Source organism: Morone saxatilis, unplaced genomic scaffold (genome assembly GCF_004916995.1).
Source record: "Morone saxatilis isolate NCDOM2014 unplaced genomic scaffold, NCSU_SB_2.0 Contig16, whole genome shotgun sequence".
Taxonomy (NCBI): Eukaryota; Metazoa; Chordata; class Actinopteri; family Moronidae; genus Morone; species Morone saxatilis.
This window is the reverse complement of record NW_023339718.1, coordinates 13,216,919-13,236,464: the sequence shown is the minus strand read 5'-3', so window position 1 is coordinate 13,236,464 and position 19,546 is coordinate 13,216,919. Positions and strand designations below refer to the sequence as shown.

General features: G+C 41.1%; 2 protein-coding genes across 3 annotated transcripts in view; both read left to right on the top strand.

Annotated features, from left to right (window-relative positions):
* Positions 1-12,431, top strand: part of lzts3b (leucine zipper, putative tumor suppressor family member 3b) — a 13,079-nt gene extending 648 nt beyond the window's left edge. Inside the window, exons 2-9 of the mRNA XM_035658244.1 lie at positions 2,171-2,625; positions 2,890-3,133; positions 4,212-4,682; positions 4,775-4,942; positions 6,097-6,225; positions 6,674-6,865; positions 7,110-7,340; positions 9,340-12,431. Coding sequence (XP_035514137.1) covers positions 2,288-2,625; positions 2,890-3,133; positions 4,212-4,682; positions 4,775-4,942; positions 6,097-6,225; positions 6,674-6,865; positions 7,110-7,340; positions 9,340-10,461 — 2,895 coding nt within the window. The 5' untranslated portion in view covers positions 2,171-2,287 and the 3' untranslated portion in view covers positions 10,462-12,431. The remainder of the gene's footprint in view (positions 1-2,170; positions 2,626-2,889; positions 3,134-4,211; positions 4,683-4,774; positions 4,943-6,096; positions 6,226-6,673; positions 6,866-7,109; positions 7,341-9,339) is intronic.
* A 1,078-nt stretch (positions 12,432-13,509) lies between these two features.
* Positions 13,510-19,546, top strand: ubox5 (U-box domain containing 5). 2 transcript variants are annotated; one of them, XM_035659028.1, is made up of 7 exons: positions 13,510-13,647; positions 14,929-14,992; positions 15,725-15,826; positions 16,502-17,256; positions 17,409-18,040; positions 18,141-18,299; positions 19,206-19,546. In XM_035659028.1, the coding sequence occupies exons 2-7, from the start codon at positions 14,939-14,941 to the stop codon at positions 19,424-19,426; spliced, it is 1,923 nt and encodes a 640-aa protein (XP_035514921.1). In that variant the 5' UTR covers positions 13,510-13,647; positions 14,929-14,938; the 3' UTR covers positions 19,427-19,546. The 2 variants fall into 2 exon arrangements, with proteins under 2 accessions (XP_035514921.1, XP_035514922.1); XM_035659029.1 differs by lacking the exon at positions 14,929-14,992.

The window sequence follows — 19,546 nt, the reverse complement described above, 5'->3', positions numbered from 1 at the left end:
TGTCTATATCTATCTATCTATATAAGAAGCCAGGGTAATATGCTGCTGTATGATTTTGGGGATGTGAATGTTCATATGTAAGCCAGCTCTTTAATGCTGTAATTCATGGCTACATATAGTTTATATACAAACACAGTCTTCTTATCCCCCCACATGCATTTATGTCTGTATTCCGCTCAGTTGCCTGTTTTATTAGGTACACCTATCTGAAACTAACGCAACAGTCGAGCAATAAATCCCCCCTTTCCAGAAGGTTTTATATTCTGTTTTAGTTGTTGATTCAATGTTATGGTCATTTTGGAGGCTGCAGTTTGTGGTGATGTTGTATTGTGTTACACTCAGAGGTGTTTCTCTCTGTGTTTTTGGACATTTTTGCCCTTAGCAGATAGGAGGCAGTGACTGGCTAACAGGAAAAGAAGGGAAAGAGTTGTAGACGACATGCAACAAAGGTCCCAGGCCGGACTCAATATAGAGATGTTGCACTTAGAGGTGTACCTAGATGCGCACTTAGAGGTGTTTCTAATATTTAGTCTACTCTGGCTGATGAAATAATAATAAGAAAGAAATGGGACACAAAATGCTAGAAACACGTCTCAGTATAATTCAACACAGTTCAACTACACAGCAAACTACAGTCTCTGAATATACTGTATTTTTGAGTGGACACATTAACAGGAATACCTGTGCTCTGAAGCCTCATGCAAACGAATACAACAGCCCTGCATAAAGGTTTATGGTTGAGACATTGATATTGAGACAGTGTTAGAGAGGTGCTCACAAACTATGGTATTTAGGCCATAGTTTGTGGTATTGTTGTGTTGGATTGCACTGCACTTTAATTTAATGTGTTCCAGTTATTTGTTCAGCAATCCAATAAACCACCAATGACTACAACTTAAAAAGTCACAATAACCCTTAAGTTACTTAATGCTAATGTTGTGTTTGGGGTATCAGGTCCTCCTAAAAATATACTTAAAATTATTTTTACTAATTACTTTTACTAATTAGATACTTTAGGACCTTAACTAATTTTATGAGAATTGTATATATAAACCTGATTAAGATTTCACATGCTCTATATCTATTATTAGTTTTGACAGTACACAACAGTTCCTTAAACCCACATTCCAAAAGAGTTTGTTTGAATATTCATTCAATTCATAAATGGTCCAACAGGGAGTTTGGCCTCACTGAGGTGTGATTGACCCCTAATCTATTTCTTCTGTGAATCATTTTTTGGCAAACAAAATTAATATATATTTGTTTGTATATGGCCTATAAAACACATAAATAATGATAATGATGTTTGGTGTAATAGAAATGCTTTACGGCCATGTCCATATTTTATCACCTTCATTAAATGTGTATCTCAGTTTGTGGAAATGGGAAGGAGATAGGAAGTAACACTACCCCTCAATTCTACATTTTTCAATAGGATAAAAAGGAATGAAAAAATATATAGAATTATTATTATCATGATTACCCCACTGAAAACATACAGCAGTGGGGTCTGTGGAAACTCAAAAGTTAAAGTTAAATAAATTTCAGCAAAGAACAAGCATTAAAGCAAAATATATATGATGCAGAGTGAATGAAAATCTTATTATAAATATAAAATAAAAAAATAATATCATAGGCGTTTGCAAAAATGTATTTGTTGCAGGGCTCTTATTTTGTATAATTTGTATTAGACTTATTTTGTGCAGGTCTTCCTGTATTTGTGTTCACAAAAAAATATAAAAAACAAAAACAAATAGCATCCTCCAGTTCAACGATGTGAAATCCAGGGTAACTTTTGCTTTGGATTGGTGTGAGTGACCTTTTCACCCAGCATCACTTAACTTAAATAAAAACAAACAATAGTTCAATAGTCAAAAATAATTAAAACTTACAAAGTGTATACATGATAAAAAAAAATGCCATAAACATAAAGAAATCATCATTAAACTGGAGGACAAGTTATATTTTTACACTTATTATTTATACCCTCACTATACAGATAATTGTCCAGACTTATCGGTCTGACCCTTTTCATTTTTATCATGGTGGGAGGACTACGCTGCCCCTGTATGTGGGTTGGAATCTATTCTGCATTAACTATTATTGTATAACTAGTTATTATGCAATTACAATATTGTATAACTCCTTTCGTTTTTCTGTGTTCCTCTAGTGTGTGTGCCCCCACTACCTGCATTAGGTTGTGATGACCCACACTACTTCCAAATGTTTCTGTGACCCTCCCCAATCCTGACTCCTAACCTCTAATCCCTGACCTTTGACCCCCACTATGGGCAGTGTTGGCAGTGGGGTGGCAGGAGAGCAGGAGTTTGCCATGAAGTCTGTGGGCACGAGGACCACCCTGCCTCGGGCCCCTCCTCTCTCTCGCCGTTGCCCTGCCGACCGCAGCTGCAGCGCAGAGCGGCTGCCCCGCCCCCCGGCGACTATATCAGACGGGACGGCTTCTAGCGATGAACGAGGGAGTGTTAGTATCGGGACTGGGACCTGTACCGGAACTGACCGGCCCACCGAAACAGCCTCCTCCACCAACACTGAATGTACCATGACGGCCCCGTCCAACAACAACCAGTTGGAATGTGGCAACGGAGCAGGCAGGCGGGAGAGGGAGTGGGAGAGGGAGAGGGAGAGGCAGCGTGAGAGGGGGAGAGACAGAGACCGGGACAGAGACTGGGACCGAGAGAGGTTAGAGAGAGAGCGAGAGAGGGAGAGGAACCGGGAGAGGGAGCGGGAAAGAGTGGAGAGGGAGAGGCTGGAGCGAGAGAGGGAGCGGGAGAGGGAGAGAGCCAGAGAGAGGGAAAGAGAGAGAATTGAGAGAGAGAAGATAGAAAGGGAGAGGGAGCGAGAGAGGGAAAGGGAGAGGGAAAGGGAAAGAGAGAGGCTGGAGAACGAGAGGTTGGAAAGAGAGAGGGAGAGGGAAATGCAGGCTGCAGGTTTAGATGTTTGTGGGAACATTTTGGGCCGAGGAGCAAATGAGAAGAACGGCGTTGGCATGAACCAACACCATCACAGAGAGATGGCAGCCACCAGGACTGACAGCGAGAACAATCCAATCAGCCATAACCCTCCAAACCACAACCCGCCCAAGATCCTGCCAGTGTCGGGGAAACTGGAGCAGGTACTTCAAGATTGAAGACAGTAGTTCTCAATCTGGGGTTCAGCCCCCTGAAAAGGGGTTGAAAACTGAATCTAAAGATGATCACTGGGGCAGGCAATGGTGGAAAACAAAATTCACACCTTGGGGTCACAAGCAGAAAAGGTTTGGACACCACTGATTTAGAAGACCGGGGTGGAAAATGTTTTTACATTTTGAACTTAGGTACTTAGAACAATAGGTTCAGATTTTTTAAATTTGTCTTAATTCAAAACTCACATTCATGTTGAAAGAGTTATTTGTTGCTGTAATCATGCCTCCTCTGCATACCGGCAATGAAGTGGTTCCTTCCTAGTGTGACTCAAATGTAAGTGAGGGGTGTAGTGTGAGGCTTCAGTAGCAGCACAGTTGGATAAATCAAGTGGGCACCTTCCTAAATCTTTGTAGTATATGTTTTCCTTTTTCTGTTTATCATGCTTCTACTGCAGTTAAGCAAGGAAACAGTGTCGAAACTAAATAAGGGAATTTCACACTCTTTCACTCTTTCACAAATGCATTCTAAAGTTCAGCCTATGCTGAGCTAACAGTCTTAATTAGCTAAATCATGTTGGTTTCTTCCATTACAGCCTTTTGTGTCCCTGAGCTGTGGTTTGGGGGCTAGAAACTAAATGTGGGAATTCTTACTAAAAAGACTATAAGTTTGGAAGATAACTTCTTTATTTGGCTATCTAACAGTTGAAGCTATGTATTAACAAGAACTGTAGACCTTGTCAGCAGTATATTACACTGAAGTCACATTAGAAAGGCCTCACAGCCAGTATGAATAGGAATAATGATTTTTGCCACCAATAACACAAGATTCTCAACCTACCCTTTAAAATTATGATTTATGCCACCTTTTTGCCACGATTAAAGTGCCTCAGAAATACACCAAATGTATCTCAAACTGTTCCAATTATATCATAATATGTATAATGCATGCCCTATATTATGTTATTATGCTTAACACATCACAATGCTGCATTTTATCTACTACAATGTTCTTTTGTCGCTAATTGTTCTTACTGTCTTTCCTTCCATCCTTCCTCCATCTCTATCGTAGGCGATGCAGAACAACTCAGGCCTCGTTCGTCCCTCTGCCTTCAAGCCGGTGGTTCCCAAGAGCTTCCACTCCATGCAGAACCTGGTGGGCCAGGCAGGAGGGGCTGGGAGCGAGGGCAAGACTGAGGCAAGGAGTGATGGGTTCAGTGAGAGCAGAGGAGGCAGGAGAGGAAGGGATGGAGCAGGAGGAGAATCAGGAGAGGTCCCTGAGGCTTTACTCCTGGACCAGGACAGCCCAGTGAGGGTCAGCAGAAGTGAGGGTGGGGGAAATGGTAATGAAGTGGTTCAGGGAGGGATGTCTGACTCAGGGAGGAACTCCCTGACCAGCCTGCCTACCTATACAGGCTCGGGGTCAGGTTGTGGGCCCCCAGCAGTCCTGGGGCCTCTCAGTGCTTCCACCAGCCACATCAACAGGTTGGGCATGGTTGGAGCAGCTGCGGGCCTGGACAAGCTGGAAAAGCCTGGCTACCAGGTAAGGCCATCATCCACACTCACTTAGCCTGGCACTTAATGCACCTCACCGTTATCAGCTGTAATGTGTCATGATGTGGTTCTTTCCTCCAGAACGGGCTCAGTGCCTCAGACAGTGGCCGGTCCTCCTCAGGAAAGAGCTCCTCGTCCTATCAGAGGCTGAGCCACCTGAGTGACGCCCCAGCACCTCTACGCCCTTCCCCCTCTTCTGACGACATCATCCAGGACCTGGAGGACCGCTTGTGGGAGAAAGAGCAAGAGGTCAGAGGCCACTCAGAAATGTCTGATTTGTAGTAGTTTCACATTAAGTGAGTACTCCATTAAAAAGAAGGGGAAGTTAAAGGCACTTAAAGGACCAGTGAATGTCATGTAGACATTTTTGTTTTTATTTTCTCAGTTAAGATCTCTGCTGCCAATCCAATACAGTGGAGATAAATGGAATTTTGGTTGTGGAGCTCAGAACATTGTTAAATTAAATTCAACAGCAACATCTCTTTCCAGAAACAGTGACGCTGTGTCTCTGAATAATCCACAGAACTCAATGCCAAAAGTTTTCATTGTGAAAATCATCCACAGTGAGGTCTATGAATAACTAGGGACATTGTTTCTGGAAAGCCACTTTTTAATCTATATTGTCAATGCCACAAGCATCACAAAAATTCCATTCACCTTCATTATATTGGGGTGGCAGAGAATCTCTGAGAGAGATACTTCAAAACATCCGCACATAAAACTTACAGGAGCACAGAAAAAAATAGATATTTTCCCTGTGACCTGAGTTGTATATTGAATGTGAACTGAAATGAATTGGTGAGAAAAAACCCCACACACGTCCTTGGTTATGAATTTTGTATTGAAAAGTGTGGCACTGGTTGATATTATGTGGACAGATAAACTAAATATTTAAATAAATACTTTTTTATTGTCAGGATTTGTCCAAACTCATACATATCTGTATGGCTGGATCCAACTAAGTGTTCTTTGTAATTTGGATGAAATTACCCTTTAACATCCCCAAAGGCAGCTTTGGATCATAAATGCATTCTCAGCATTCAACCTACAAATAATGTGTGTTAGAGAAATGTGCTAACAGGCTTCAAGTATCATTTTACTGTCTTGTTTTTAGAGATTTGATGTGGTATAAGATGACAAAAACCTTTCAGACCTTGATTTGTTAAAAATAACATTGGTATTTCTTTTAAATATTTGAGAAATGAATGCATTACATTTTTACAAATTCTGGCTTTATGGCCTGTGTGCAGTTTTTCCTGGCAAACTGTATCTTGAGTAGTTTTTTGGCTGCTGAAAAGGTGAATTCCTGGCAGTCTCACATTTTGTTATCCATGCTGGATTTATTCTACTTTTATTATTTAAGTGGCTGCTTTGTGGCCTAATGCCTTCCTCTTTTCTACCAGGTGCAGCATATGCGCAGAAACCTGGACCAAAGTGAGGCAGCAATCATTCAGGTGTTTGAGGAGAAGCAACGTGTTTGGGAGCGACAGATGGACGAGCTGAGACAGAACTATGCCTCGCGCCTGCAGCAGGTGACCTCCCTACATTTTGTGATCCTACTAAACATCCTCAGGATTCCACTGCACTTTGTTTTTCTTAACTTGCATCTTGAGTCCAGGTGCAACCTGTGTGAAATCCTAGAAGAGGTGCAGATTGAAACATGGGGTCGAAATTTGATACAATAATAAGATTTTTTTGGGGGTAAATACACAATAGAAGGTTGATTTTATTTGTAAAATCCAGTTTAAAAGTTGAAGAAATTGGACGTGAACTATACTGCTGCTAAGGGACATATAAACCAAAAACAAGCCCAATTTAAAAAATATGGTGTTATTTCAGTATTCAATATTTAAGTTAAGTGTGGTATTTAAATATCATCTTGGGATTCTAATTGTTAGGGAACTCTCTGTATAAGAGAAAGCTGATAAAACAATCTAAAATTTATAACAAAGTCAATCATTTTTTAAAAAAATTCTGCAGGTTACCCGTCGTGCTCAGCGCTCCCAGACTGCCCTGCAGGCCCAGATTAGCCGTCTGTCCCAGGACAAGAGGAGGCTCCAGGAGGAGATGGCGGCTCTGTTGGCCCAGAGAGAGGAGCTGGAGAGAAAGTGTCTGGATTACAGGAAGGAGCAGGCTGACATCTTGCCTCGTCTGGAGGAGACCAAGTGGGAGGTGAGATATGAGTATATGAGTTGGTGCGCTTGACTAGTTCAGTAAAATGTTATCAGGGTTGCATCATGGTAGACTGAGCAGTGGAGCACTGAGTATACGGTTGCGTGTGAAGCTGCCTATGTATGTGTGTGTGTATGTGTATATGTATGTGTGTATAAGCTATCCCCTTGTATGCAGTGGGATAGGGAGGATATTTACCACAGTACTTAAATACTAAACTACTCCCTCATTCTTCATGTGGCAGGTGTGTCAGAAAGCAGGAGAGATCTCCCTGCTGAAGCAGCAGCTGAGGGAGAGTCAGGCTGAAGTGACCCAGCGAGCTGGAGAGATGGTGGCCCTGAGAGGACAGCTGAAGGAGCTTAATGCCCAGCTGAGGGAGCGGGAGGAAGCCATGCTGGGCCTGAAGGACTCCTATAGCACCAAGAGTCTGGAGCTGGAGAAGTGTGAGGGAGAGCTGAGGAGGACTCTGTCAGAGGTAGGTTTTCAGTTAGTTTATACTCAAAGCACAAACTAATTCATAATTCAAAGAAGTAAACAATCCATTAAAGATCCAATGTGTCATGTTTAGGAGGATATATTGGCAGAAATGGAATAGTAATATGCATAGCTATGTTTTCATGTATAATCACCTAGAAATAAGAATTGTTGTGTACAGACTCCATGGGTTGCCTTCTACAGATGCTACGATATTGAACCGCCATGTTTCTACAGTAGCCTAGAATGGACAAACCTAACACGGGCTCTAGACAGGGCCGTTTGTTTTTCCCACGCTTTGGGGCCACTCTAGTTTCTCCTCGGCAGGAGAGGGTGAAGCGAGTGAGTTGCAATCTGCGACTACACCACTACAAGACACTAAATCCTACACACTGGTCCTTTAAACAGTCTTCAAACATAACATAACAATTTACTATTAGTAAGATTTATCGTAAGATTTTTGATGAAGGGCTTCACGGTATCTCACTTTTCAGTATATAGAGCACAGAAAATGACTTTTAAGTGTCTCATGTAAAACCCTGTAAGATTTAAGATATTATGATAATTTGTGTATAGGACTTTCTCAGTGTAACAAAATGTGCCAGCAGTGCCAGCTTAGCATCTGAAAACATGAGATCCAATATATTTCCTTACACTGAAAAGTGAAGACAGATAAATGCTTTAGGTTCATTTCCCAATTTTATGTACGTAGATTGTGTAAAAACAAGTCTTATTTCTATATAGAAAGCCCCAGTTCGGTCAGGAAATCAAAGTCGTTAAATTTGTCAGCATAAATATTTGAGAGACTGTCAGTCTTATCATTATTTCATTATTAGGAGCGCCAAGGTGACTGTCCAGGATTGTAAAAAAGTTTGCCACATTTTATGCTAATAAGTACCTTTGGTGATAATAATATTAAAGCCCAATAGTTTGTCACATTATCTGGTTTGAAATAGAATTAGAATCCCATTACAATTGTATATTGCTGGTATTTATGGACTTAAAAATTGTCTCACTAAATACTGATCAGACCAGATTTTGTCTGGATTTTTATCTCCCTCAGGTGGCTATGCATCACGCAAAACACATGAAACTTACCACAAGCTACAGGATGTAACGCTTACATTATTCTAGGCCCATTATGATCATTGGAGGGAACGGTGGACTTTATCGAAGGCTTTAGAGTGGTCTATGAAAAGAGCAACACAATGTTGATTATTATCCAAAGCAGTCAAATTATATTCTACAACAAGTGAGATTGCAGGATTGGGATGCTTACCACTAAATCTAGATTGTTGAGCATTTAATCCTCAAAATCCTTCGGAGGGATTCCAAAAACTTGGCGAGGATACTAGGACAAATAGGGGATTGGGCAACATTATATATTACAGTTGCAACGATTTTTTCCTTTGTACTGTATGACCTCATAAACAGCTCACGCACAAATAATATGTATGTTGTGTATTCCTTATGGAAAAGGTAGCAAGTTTAAGTTTAATCTCCTATTAAGTACAATTTACAATTCATCCATTTATCACTAGCTCTTAGTATCTATAGTAGGGCAACTTACAATCCATGCAACAGTAAAATAAGAAAAAGTATTCACATGACTGCTCTCACACTATCCATCAAGGCCCACTCACAGTTTTTTCTGTCTGTACTATTAGTCTCACCTGTTTCAACAGACTGGTCTAACAAATGACAGTACAGACATCCATCACTGCTGCTTTTTGTTCAGTATATGTGCATACATGTGCATGCTTGAAGTCATGCATGTATAGCAAACACAGCTGGATGTGTATTTGTTTGAATGTCTGTGTGAATCTTTTTACACATTATCTCTATTTCTCTATAACTATGTACACTATTTATATCTGATGTTTTTTTGTTTTGTTCTTTTATTCTGTTGTTTTTATTCAGTCCACAGAAATACTGACTGTCAAATACTACATTGAAAATTAAATTATATTCTCCTGTGATATGTATTTTCCTTTCTACAGGTGTCCCTCCTTAGAGAAAAGCTGGGTGTATTTGAGGCAGAGGTGCTTAGTTTAAAGCGGGCTCTGAGTGAAGCGAGCAGAGGAGCAGAAGTTGTCATGAGTCCTAACTTAGCTGCTGCAGGGCTGTTGCCACCTTGGGGAGTTGTACACTGTCCACGTAACCCCGGTGAGCCCTCAACTAACTCCCTCACCCCCACATCTGACACACTGCTGAGTCTTCAGAGTGATGAAGCCAAAGCCCAAAGGCAGGAAGCTCAGAGACAGGAGAGGCAGCAACGCGAAGAAGCTCAATGGCGCGACGCACAGCAGCGTCAGGATGCTCACATGCAGCAGGACCTCCGAATACGTCAGGATGGCCAAATCCGACCAGAGGCTCAACTCCGCCAGGAGGCCCAGCTTCGCCAGGAGGTTCATCTGCGCCATGAAGCCCAAATCCGTCAAGAGGCCCAATTACGGCAAGAAGCACAGTTGCGTCAAGAGGTGCAGCTCCGTCAGGAGGCCCAACTGCGCCAGGAGGCCCAGCTCTGCCATGAGGCCCAAATGCGTCAAGAGGCCCAGCTACGTCACGAGGCCCAACTGTGCCAGGAGGCGCAACTGCGTCAGGATGCCCACCAGCGAGCAGGAGTGCAGGAGGGTCACTGGGATGAAGCAGGGGAGCTGCGCAGGCAACTAGAGCAGCTGCAGGCTGCATTACGCCTGGAGCGGCAGCAACGGGAACGCCAGGCCCTCAACTTTGACCAGGAGCGACACACCTGGCAGGATGAGAAGGAACGGGTTTTGAAATACCAGGCACAGCTGCAGCTCAGCTATGTGGAAACGCTGCAGAAGAACCAAGCTTTGGAAAAACGTATGAGCCAGTTGGGAGCCAAACCAAACACAACGTCCACCACTACCACTATTACCACTACCACCACCACCTCCCCCACCTCGTCCAATTCTCCACCTCCACCACCAGCCCTCTCACCTCTGTCTCCTCCGCCCCCACCCTCTATCTCTGGCCCCATCGCCCTCACCATCTCCCCACCTTGTGAAGACCAGAAGGGCCCCCCTTCTCTCCACCAGCTTGCCCCTCCCTGGGCAGGACCCTCACGCTTGGAGAGGATAGAGTCCACTGAGATATAGAGACATCTCCATGAAACTTATTGTCCAGTTCAACACACTCATGGGGACAAGGCCTCTCACACAAAACCACTTCAGCATACAGTTGAAAAACATTTCAGTCTACAATAGAATAAATCAGTTCGGTCTGACATACTTTTCAAAGCAACTATAGACACTAGCAACTAAGGCAGACTGCAAAATCCAACATTATCAGTAACAAGCAGATCATCTGAACAGGAAGTTGAACTATATCCAATCTATCAGTTATTTTTCAACCTCCAAACAGTCTTTCACTAGTTGCACACATCCTACATAACCAGTGTTCATGAAAAGTGTGCCAAACTGGTGGCTGGCAGAGAAAGAAAATGTTAAATGACAATGTTTAGATTACAGCACTAATACAGGGGTCATTTCATTCCCATGCTAGAAAAGGACCAAGACAATCAGGGATATTGTCAGAAATTATCAACAAGAATATTATGCGGTATTTATTCATTGTAAGTCTGTGTCACTGGTAATGTAAAAGTAGAATTAGTGGTCAGAGTGTGTGATGTTAACTTGCATTTTTGGCCAGAGAGCGCCTTACTCCATTCTCTCCAGCAAGTATACAAGAATAACTAATGCTGGGAATAGATGAAAAAGAAATCGAGAGTGTGATTATCATTTTTTGTGCTTTAATTATAATATCAGCAAACCAGTTACACAACATTATTACATATGGCTGGACTATTTCATTTAAATCTCAGATATTGACGTTAAAGATCACACAGACCGATTTCTTGATTCAGTTTTCAAGTCATTTCATGCACAGGGTCCAACAGCATGAGTCATTTAAACACATCATGAAGACCAACAGAGTTTATATTTTCTACAAATTGAATTAAATAGATATGTTTAGCAGATAATCAACCCCAAGTTAATATATAATAAGTTTAATACGTGGGCGAACCTGGTTCCCCTTCACTGCGGCTTGTCTGCGGTGACTAAAAGCAAACACTAGAGGTCATTAGAGAGCTTTCTGAGCGCTCCCAACTCAAATTTCTTCTCATTGAGCTGCAAGGAGGATGTGAAAGTAAGCACACAATTTGAATTTCGTTATTATGATAATTGTGTCATTCACGTCGTGCATTTACAGCCAAGAAATCAGTCAGAATCCCCAAAGTTTAAAAAAAAAATATATAGAATGTATGATACTAGAAAGAAATACTTATAATAGGTATAGATTGTAAATGTGTGTGAGTGTGTGTGTGGGAGAGCGGGTGTGTGCATGTGTGTTTACATATGAAAAGCTTCAGCTTATGAGATTGAGGATAGAGGGACTAGTGGCAATACAGCAAGTGAAGATATATTAAGAGCAAAAGGATTTTTTCGGGGGTGGGGGGCTTTAAGTACAGTAAGATGTACATCAAAGCTGGGGGAGTCTGTGTATCCTAGAAAACTCTACTTTCTTCTGTATAGACAAAGCAGGGGAGAAGTAAGTTTAAAAAAAAATCTGAAAAGTGGGAGAGTATGCCTCTTTAAAGGAAGCATTCAGGCTAACTGCACTATGTAGTGTCCTACACACAAGTTATGATGTACAGTAGACTCAGATGTGAATATCATGGCTTTTATATGTGTTGTTTATGCCAGCATACAAAGATGTTGCTCAAGAATATTAACTTATCTCTAAGGTATTACATAGTATTATCATCTTTATTACTGTTATTATATTATGGTGAACTGACAGAGAAAATATGTGCCATTTGAGCTTTCCTTTATGTGTTTTTTTTAACTGTGTAGATAGCCTATTGGCCTACCATAATGGTGCAATCATAGCAACCCTGTCCAAAAATGATGTTCCTTTTGATGTAGGTGATAAATGTAGTTACAGTATTGCATTGTTTAGAGAACAAAATGCTACAGATTTTATACATGTTTCAAATTTATTGTTTGCATTTATGTTATTAGTACTGTTCTGGCTTGATTAAAACCACCCCTTTGTTAAAATTCAGCAGAACTAATAAAGATATGTGAATAATTCAGCACTTTGTGTCACTGAGCAAATCATTTGTCCTGTGGTTAAGATTTTATTCTGGGAATCAAATATCGGAATATGAATTCTAGGCACATGCCTTTTATCACAGCAGTTCAGGATTAAATCTCAGGGGTTATGAGATGATTAACGAGATGAAAGAACATATTTCTTTCTACTTTTACTGTTAATTACTGCAGCTTTACCTCTCTAAACCTCTAAGTATTAAAACAATTAGGACAATAACTGTAAACTTTGGTTAACCTGGCCATATGTGGAAGAGGTATTCAGATACTGTACTTCAATAAATGTAGTAATACCACACTGTAGTAATACTCCATTACAGTAAAAGTCCTGCATTGAAAATACTTATTTATTATTACTTATTATCAGCAAGATAAGTATCAAAATTAAATTGTGCAGAATGGTTTCTTTCAGTACATTAATATATATTATGCAAATTAATTATTAGTACAGATGCATTAACATCTCAGCAGCATTTAAATGTAGTTATAGCTGGTTTAGGTGGAGATGATTTTAACTATTTTGCATGCTGTTGAGTAGTTTTGAAGCAATGCATCTTATTTTACAGGCTGGTTATGTTTTGTAAAATCTTAAATTGTCTGCAACGTATCAAGGACCTTTGTCAAATAAATGTAATCAAAAAGTGCAATATTTTCCTCTGAAATGTAATGAAGCAGAAGTATAGAGTAGCATAAAATCCAAGTGCTCAAGTAAAAGTACCTCCAAATTGTATTTACATTAGCTGTATGTGTGTTTTACTTGTTTTATTGGATTGTCTCTTGCTGCTGCCTCTAGGTGGTCATTGTAAGTGAGAACTGGTTCTCAGTTGACTTATCTGGTTAAATAAAGGTAAAATAAATAAAAGTGTAGTGTAATTAGAGATAATAAAGTGAAACCTTTAAAATGTTAAAAGGGCTAACTATCGACATGTAAGCAGTGTGGAGGGTAAAGACAACATAACGTCAGCAGACACTCAATTAAATTAGGTATTTTTACTCACCTGTTGCATCCTGGACACTGACGAATTTCGCCAAATGTGACGCATGTCTCTTCTCGGTTGCCATACTTGTACTGGCTAAAGGCTAGTAGCTGTTAGCCAGCTACCTTCTAAAGTTAGTCAGAGGAGCCAAATAAAGAGTGAAAACAGCCACGTTGGCCAACGACCAAGCAACGTAAGCTTTGTCTGCTTTAGTGTAACTACGCCGATGTGAACACTGTGAGACTTGCTCAGCATTAGCAATGTTAGCCAACAGCTAACTCGCTGGTGTTAGGTTTTCCATAAGGCAAGCTAACGTTAGCTAGCTAGCTCGGAATGGTACGCTCGTTCTGGAATATACGTTAACGCACAAAGTAACGTCTCTTTAACGGTCATTTATATCTGAGGAGCCTGCACTACTGGCGACCGTTACATTTACAGTTTAATTAATTACAGTCATTTTATTAAATGTAACTTTGTAGTTTCCAGTAACTGCTAGCTGGATCAGAAATTAAAATGAAGGGCTAAATGTTATTTTCATTCATGTTATTTTCATTATCCGTCAATATTCAAGTTACTTTCTCGCTGGTTTGTTCCGTATAATGTCAGAACACGTTGCCATCATGAGGTTGTTAACGTTACTAAGGTTAGGTTAGTTATTTGATAACAGTTCACAAACACTTTTTAAATTTTTTATTTATATATAAATAACTATGACCAAGAACAGTAGCCAGTCCTTAGTTAAGTTAACGTTACATATGAAATGCTGGGACCATCAAATGTTGGGTAGTAGCCTACAGCTTGAAAAATGACTGGAAAGATGAATCAATTATCAAAATAGGTGCGGATTTATTTTCCTTTAATTGACTAATCTATTCAGTGATTAATCATTTAATTAGATAGCATTTCTTTGTGAAATAAAACTGCAAATCCCTACATTTTAGATGTGAATGTTTGGCATTTTCCTTTTTACTATTGCTACTGACTAAACTGGTCAGTCACTAATTTGAATTGTTAAATTTATGTTGATGAACTAATGGATTAATCAACTAATAATTTCAGCACTAACCATAGTGGCGTCCACAGATTTGAGCTGTGTGCTTTATTTTGTGTTTAATCACCAAACATTTGCACATTTTATTGAATGATGATGTCAAACGTAAGGGGAGGTCACCATCTTCCACCTTTCACCGTCTTTTTCATCGCTATGTAATTATCGTTCACACACCTACTGTTGAAAATTGTTAATGGAAGGTGAAGGTCTGTAAAGCTAGCTTTGTTATGAGGTCAAACGTCTAAACTAATAAGCGGACACATCAGCAAAATGTGATTACCTTCTTATAATGTAGGACAGTGTGGTGTGTCAGTGTGTCAGTGTTGAACAGTGGCATTCACTAAATTCTCCATTTGTCCTTCACCTGTAGGCTGACGCAAGGGAACATGTATGGCTCTAAAATGTATATTCTTTTCTCCACAGGTTGGAGAATATGGTTGTGAATCTCTGTCTGCCACACTTTTATACAACAGTTCATTGCAACAAGGTGCGACACATTTCGTGGATCTGTCACTTAACTGTACCTTCCTCCAGCTATTTTTTTTATGATGATGATTTGATGTGCCATTCTTTCCTGTCACATAGGTGACATGTAACTAGAGTTACTTAGGACATTAAACAAGCTAAAACCCTCATTTCTGCACCCACATAATGTCTTGTGAGAGCATCATTCACCTTTCCCCTTGTAAGAAAGTTTAGGAATAGGTCCAATATGTGTTGAGATGAATAAGAAGGAACGTATACAGTGGATGCATAATGGCAAAGGTTTCAGGTAAAGGACAAAGATGTGAAAATAAAGAAGCAGAGGGACAAAGTGCTGTGTGGGTGCCTGAATCACAACTGACCTTGTTATGTTCTTTTTTTTTTTGTTGGTATTTTGTAATCTGATCATGGCTGTATTTTCTCCACACTTGGGATGAAAGATGTTATTTCTCTCCTTTTAATTCTTTTTTTTAACTCCTCTTCTACCATGTCCTTTTTATATTATTATATTGTTATATTGCTTGTGGCTTATCATATTATTTAGTCTGGCTCTAATGTGCTTCTCTAAGACACATTAACAGAGAATACGAGATGTCTTACTTACACACTCACAAATTAACATCTTCATTGTGAACTAAAAATAACTGGACAGACACAGGAAGTTTGCTTTAATGTATTAGTGTACATTTCACTAAAAATGTAATTATTACCTATTTGATCTATTTTTCTTCTGCAGCTATGTGCAGATGGCTATGATGTCACAAACCTTGTGTCGCCCGACCCCGCTGTCCGGAGGCAGGGCTTCAAACTGGAGTACTTCCTGCGTCCACCTGTACAGGTAAGCTTCGGCTTTCGTTCTCCTTTTTAAAACATATTTACCTGTGGCCTTACATTCTGTGGCAGACTAATGCGATCACTACCAAAGAGCACCACTTCATTTCATTTGAATAATTAAATCTTTGAAGTGTAAATTTGGCAAAATGTCCATGTCAGATCAGGCTATTTAACCAGATGAGCCATTACACACACAGAAGTAGCTAATCTTTCTCTTGCAGTGTTGACTTGTCTCTTTAGATAACCTTATCCTTCTTTTCCCATCTTCAAGGCTGGTGTGTGTCTAAAGTAAAATTCTACTTTATGTCCTAGATTGTGAGGGCAATGCTCTTTTTAACTAATGCCAAGAAAAGTTCTCGTTTAAGCATTCTTCATAGAGGTAGCCACACTCAGTGTCATAGTATCAGAAATATTACTGTAAAATTAATAGACGTGCAGTCTTGGAAATATTGCTTTGTATTCAAGTTGGCCTAGAGGCCTTTGCAAACCTAGTCTGTATTTTTCAAGAGTTTTTGATTCATCATCCAATAAAAATCCTTGCACATAAGGCATGAGCACTCTTAAGGCAGAATGCAGCACCTCTTAATTGTCCACTTTTTTTAGGTGGATAGGTTCTGTGGCAGCACTAGTAGTACATTAATCAATTAATACATATATCCATTTCCTCCATTCCTCTCAGGTGACATTGAAGTTTGGCTTCCAGGTGGAGCTGTGCAGGGTGGATGTGGAGCTGTGGCCCTGGGGTATGGACAAAGGACAGGCCTGCAAGAAACTGGAGATCAGCACCAGCTCTGATCAGCGACCTTCCCAGAATATCAGTCAAGGCCACGGACAGGTTCAGCAAAAGGAGCAGATGCAGGTAAAGAACCAGCACGAACAGAACAGAGAAAAGCAACAACAGCACGGCCGTAAATCTCGCCGCAATAATGGCCACCAGTGGAGTCGTCAGGCCCAACAGTGGGGAGAAGAGACTCTAACTGAGCCTGAACGAAGGGGCCATGGGGTCAAGTGTCAGTCAAACACTGAATCCAGTAATCCTGAACCAGAGTTCAAACTGGTAGGTCGTTGCGAACTTAGGGAGGAGACCCGAGTCTGTTTCTCACGTTCAAATTTTAGACCCCGCCCCCCTTTCCTGTCGCTTCCTCCTCCACAACCTGCAAACTGTCGGCAAGAGGAGCTATGGAGCCGGGGTCTGCTCTCATTAGGTGCTGTGACACAACTTCGTGTGACTGTGCCATTCGGCGGTGCAGCATCTGCTCTGGGGCTCAAGGCTTTGGTTGTGTGGGGACAACCTGCTCGCTGCTGCCCCGCAGAAGAAGTAGAGAGGGTTAAAAGAGTCCACGAGGCCAGTGAAAGACGGCTGCCACAACCTGTACTTTTCTCCTCTTCTGTCAGCCAGTCGAAGCCGCTACTGCAAGCAGCTACACCTCCAAGGTATGTTTTTATGAAGCAGCCTTGTATAAAAAAAAATTACATTTCTGTTTAATGTCCTTCTTGTTTTAGATAATAAAGAGCTTATAATAATAAAATCTATACATTTTCTGACAACGTTGATAATTATCTGTTTGCTTTTTATCTGACTCCAGCAATCTTTCCATCCCAGAAGAGTTCCTTGACCCAATAACTCAGGAGGTTATGATGCTACCCATGCTGCTCCCCAGTGGTGTGTCAGTGGACAACACCACTCTGGAGGAGCACCAGAAGAGAGAAGCCACTTGGGGTCGACCACCGAATGACCCCTTCACCGGCGTCCCGTTCACTTCGACCTCCCAGCCTCTTCCTAACCCCCAACTGAAAAGCCGCATTGACCACTTCGTCCTGCAAAAAGGGATGAATAGGAGGGAAGGGATGTTGGGAAGACGAGGGGAGGGCGATGATCCACAGGCCTCAAGACTTATAGCCTCTAAAAGAGATGAACAGTCCCAGAACTCTCCAAGTTTCAGTCAAAGCTCTTCAAACAATACTGTTATTCAATACAGTGCTGGCACCAGAAATATAAACAGGACTCCACAAATAGAAAACACCGGATTAAGACATTCATCAGATAATGGAGATCAAACATCAGACTCCCAGCCTTTTACTACAGATAATAAATCAGAGTTAGAGAGAAGAAAGAAACGAGATCTAAGTGGAATTCCCAAAGAATCAAATGAAGGGTTTACAGCTGAGACGCAACAACTACCTCAAACAAAAAGACCAAGAAACAATGCGGTTTCAAGTGAGTATAACATGCTTTGTAAGAGTAAAACCCTAAATCATATTTCTTTTTTTTTCTCCTGCTTACTTGTCTGTTGTGTCAGTTCACCATATTTCTTCAGTCCCCAGCTCTCATGAGCAGCGTTTGTCAGCCAGCCTGGATGAAGCCCTCTTCTCCGCCCTGCAGGGCCGACCCTCCTTCACCTCAAACTTGTCCCAGCAGAGACTTGTTACTCCTGACTCTGAACCACCAAGCGCCTCACAGCACTGTCACACTGCAGGTACTCCAGGCATGCCGACAGGTTGGAAGTCCACTGTGAAACATTTATGAATAAGAATCGTTGTGTTTTCATTACCTTAGAATGAGCCATTTTTATATACAGGGGGGAGAGGGTCCTCTTCCACGGAGGCTGCCACGTTGAACCGTCATGTTTCTGCAGTAGCCCAGATGGACAAACAAAACACTGGCTCGAGAAAGAGGCATTTTGGCGAGTTTCTGATTCGCAGCAGCCGTAGTTTTCCTACAGGCTTGGAGTGGGGGGGTGAGGCGAGGGGGTTGTAATCTTCAACTACACTGGTAGATGCCAAATCAAATGCCTAAATCCTACACACTGGTCTAACAATGTAGGATTTAGTGACATCTAGCAATCTATCAGTGCCTTCAAATGGTGACCTAGCAAAAAGGAAGATTAAAAAAAAAGGCAAAAATCTTTATTGTAACTTCTCAGATAACTCTAGACGAGGCAACAGAGTCGCATGTATTTCTTGTCTCGGCCCCTTTCATTCTTTTAATGCAGAGCTGTGTTTGATCCAGTCCCGCACTAACATTGAGTATAGAGTTTGTCGAGCTTGAAAAAGATCCCTTTTAGATCTTGCTGTTTAATTTTTACATGAATAGGAGCCTCAGCGCAGCCAGAAGACATGTTGAGTTTATTTCTGAATTGGAAAATGTCCCTTTCTTTCTCATAAACACAAAAGCAAAGCACTTGTTGAGAGGCCTTCTGGGTTGCAAGAAATCAAAAACTGAGGATGTTGTTGGTTAAGAGAAAGGATTTCATTTACAACACATGATAAAAGTCCTCCTGAAATACACTGAAAACACAATATTTTGAGTTTATACCTGTTTACAACGTCTAATGTTAAATCAGTATAAACCCACTGATTTTCTCCTCACATTTGTTTCCCAGGTGAGAAGAAGTGCTCAGCGTGTTCCTGTTCGGTCTCCGTTTACTCTAAATCTGCATCATCAGTCTACCGCCTCACCTGTGGTCACTTGCTCTGCCGTTCCTGTCTGCAGAGGGAATCACAACCACTAAACTCTGTCACTATATCAGCCTCCAATCACATCTTGTGTCCCGCCTGCCAAAGCCCTACACCACGCAGTGACATCGTACGTGTTCATCACTGACCGATGCTTTAAATGGCAAACCTACGCATTCAAAGCCTGCGAGGAGGACTGTACTCAAGCTGAAGACTGGATTGTACTGCGTATGTGGCGTTTTAGTGTTGTGACCCTGCTGAACTCAAA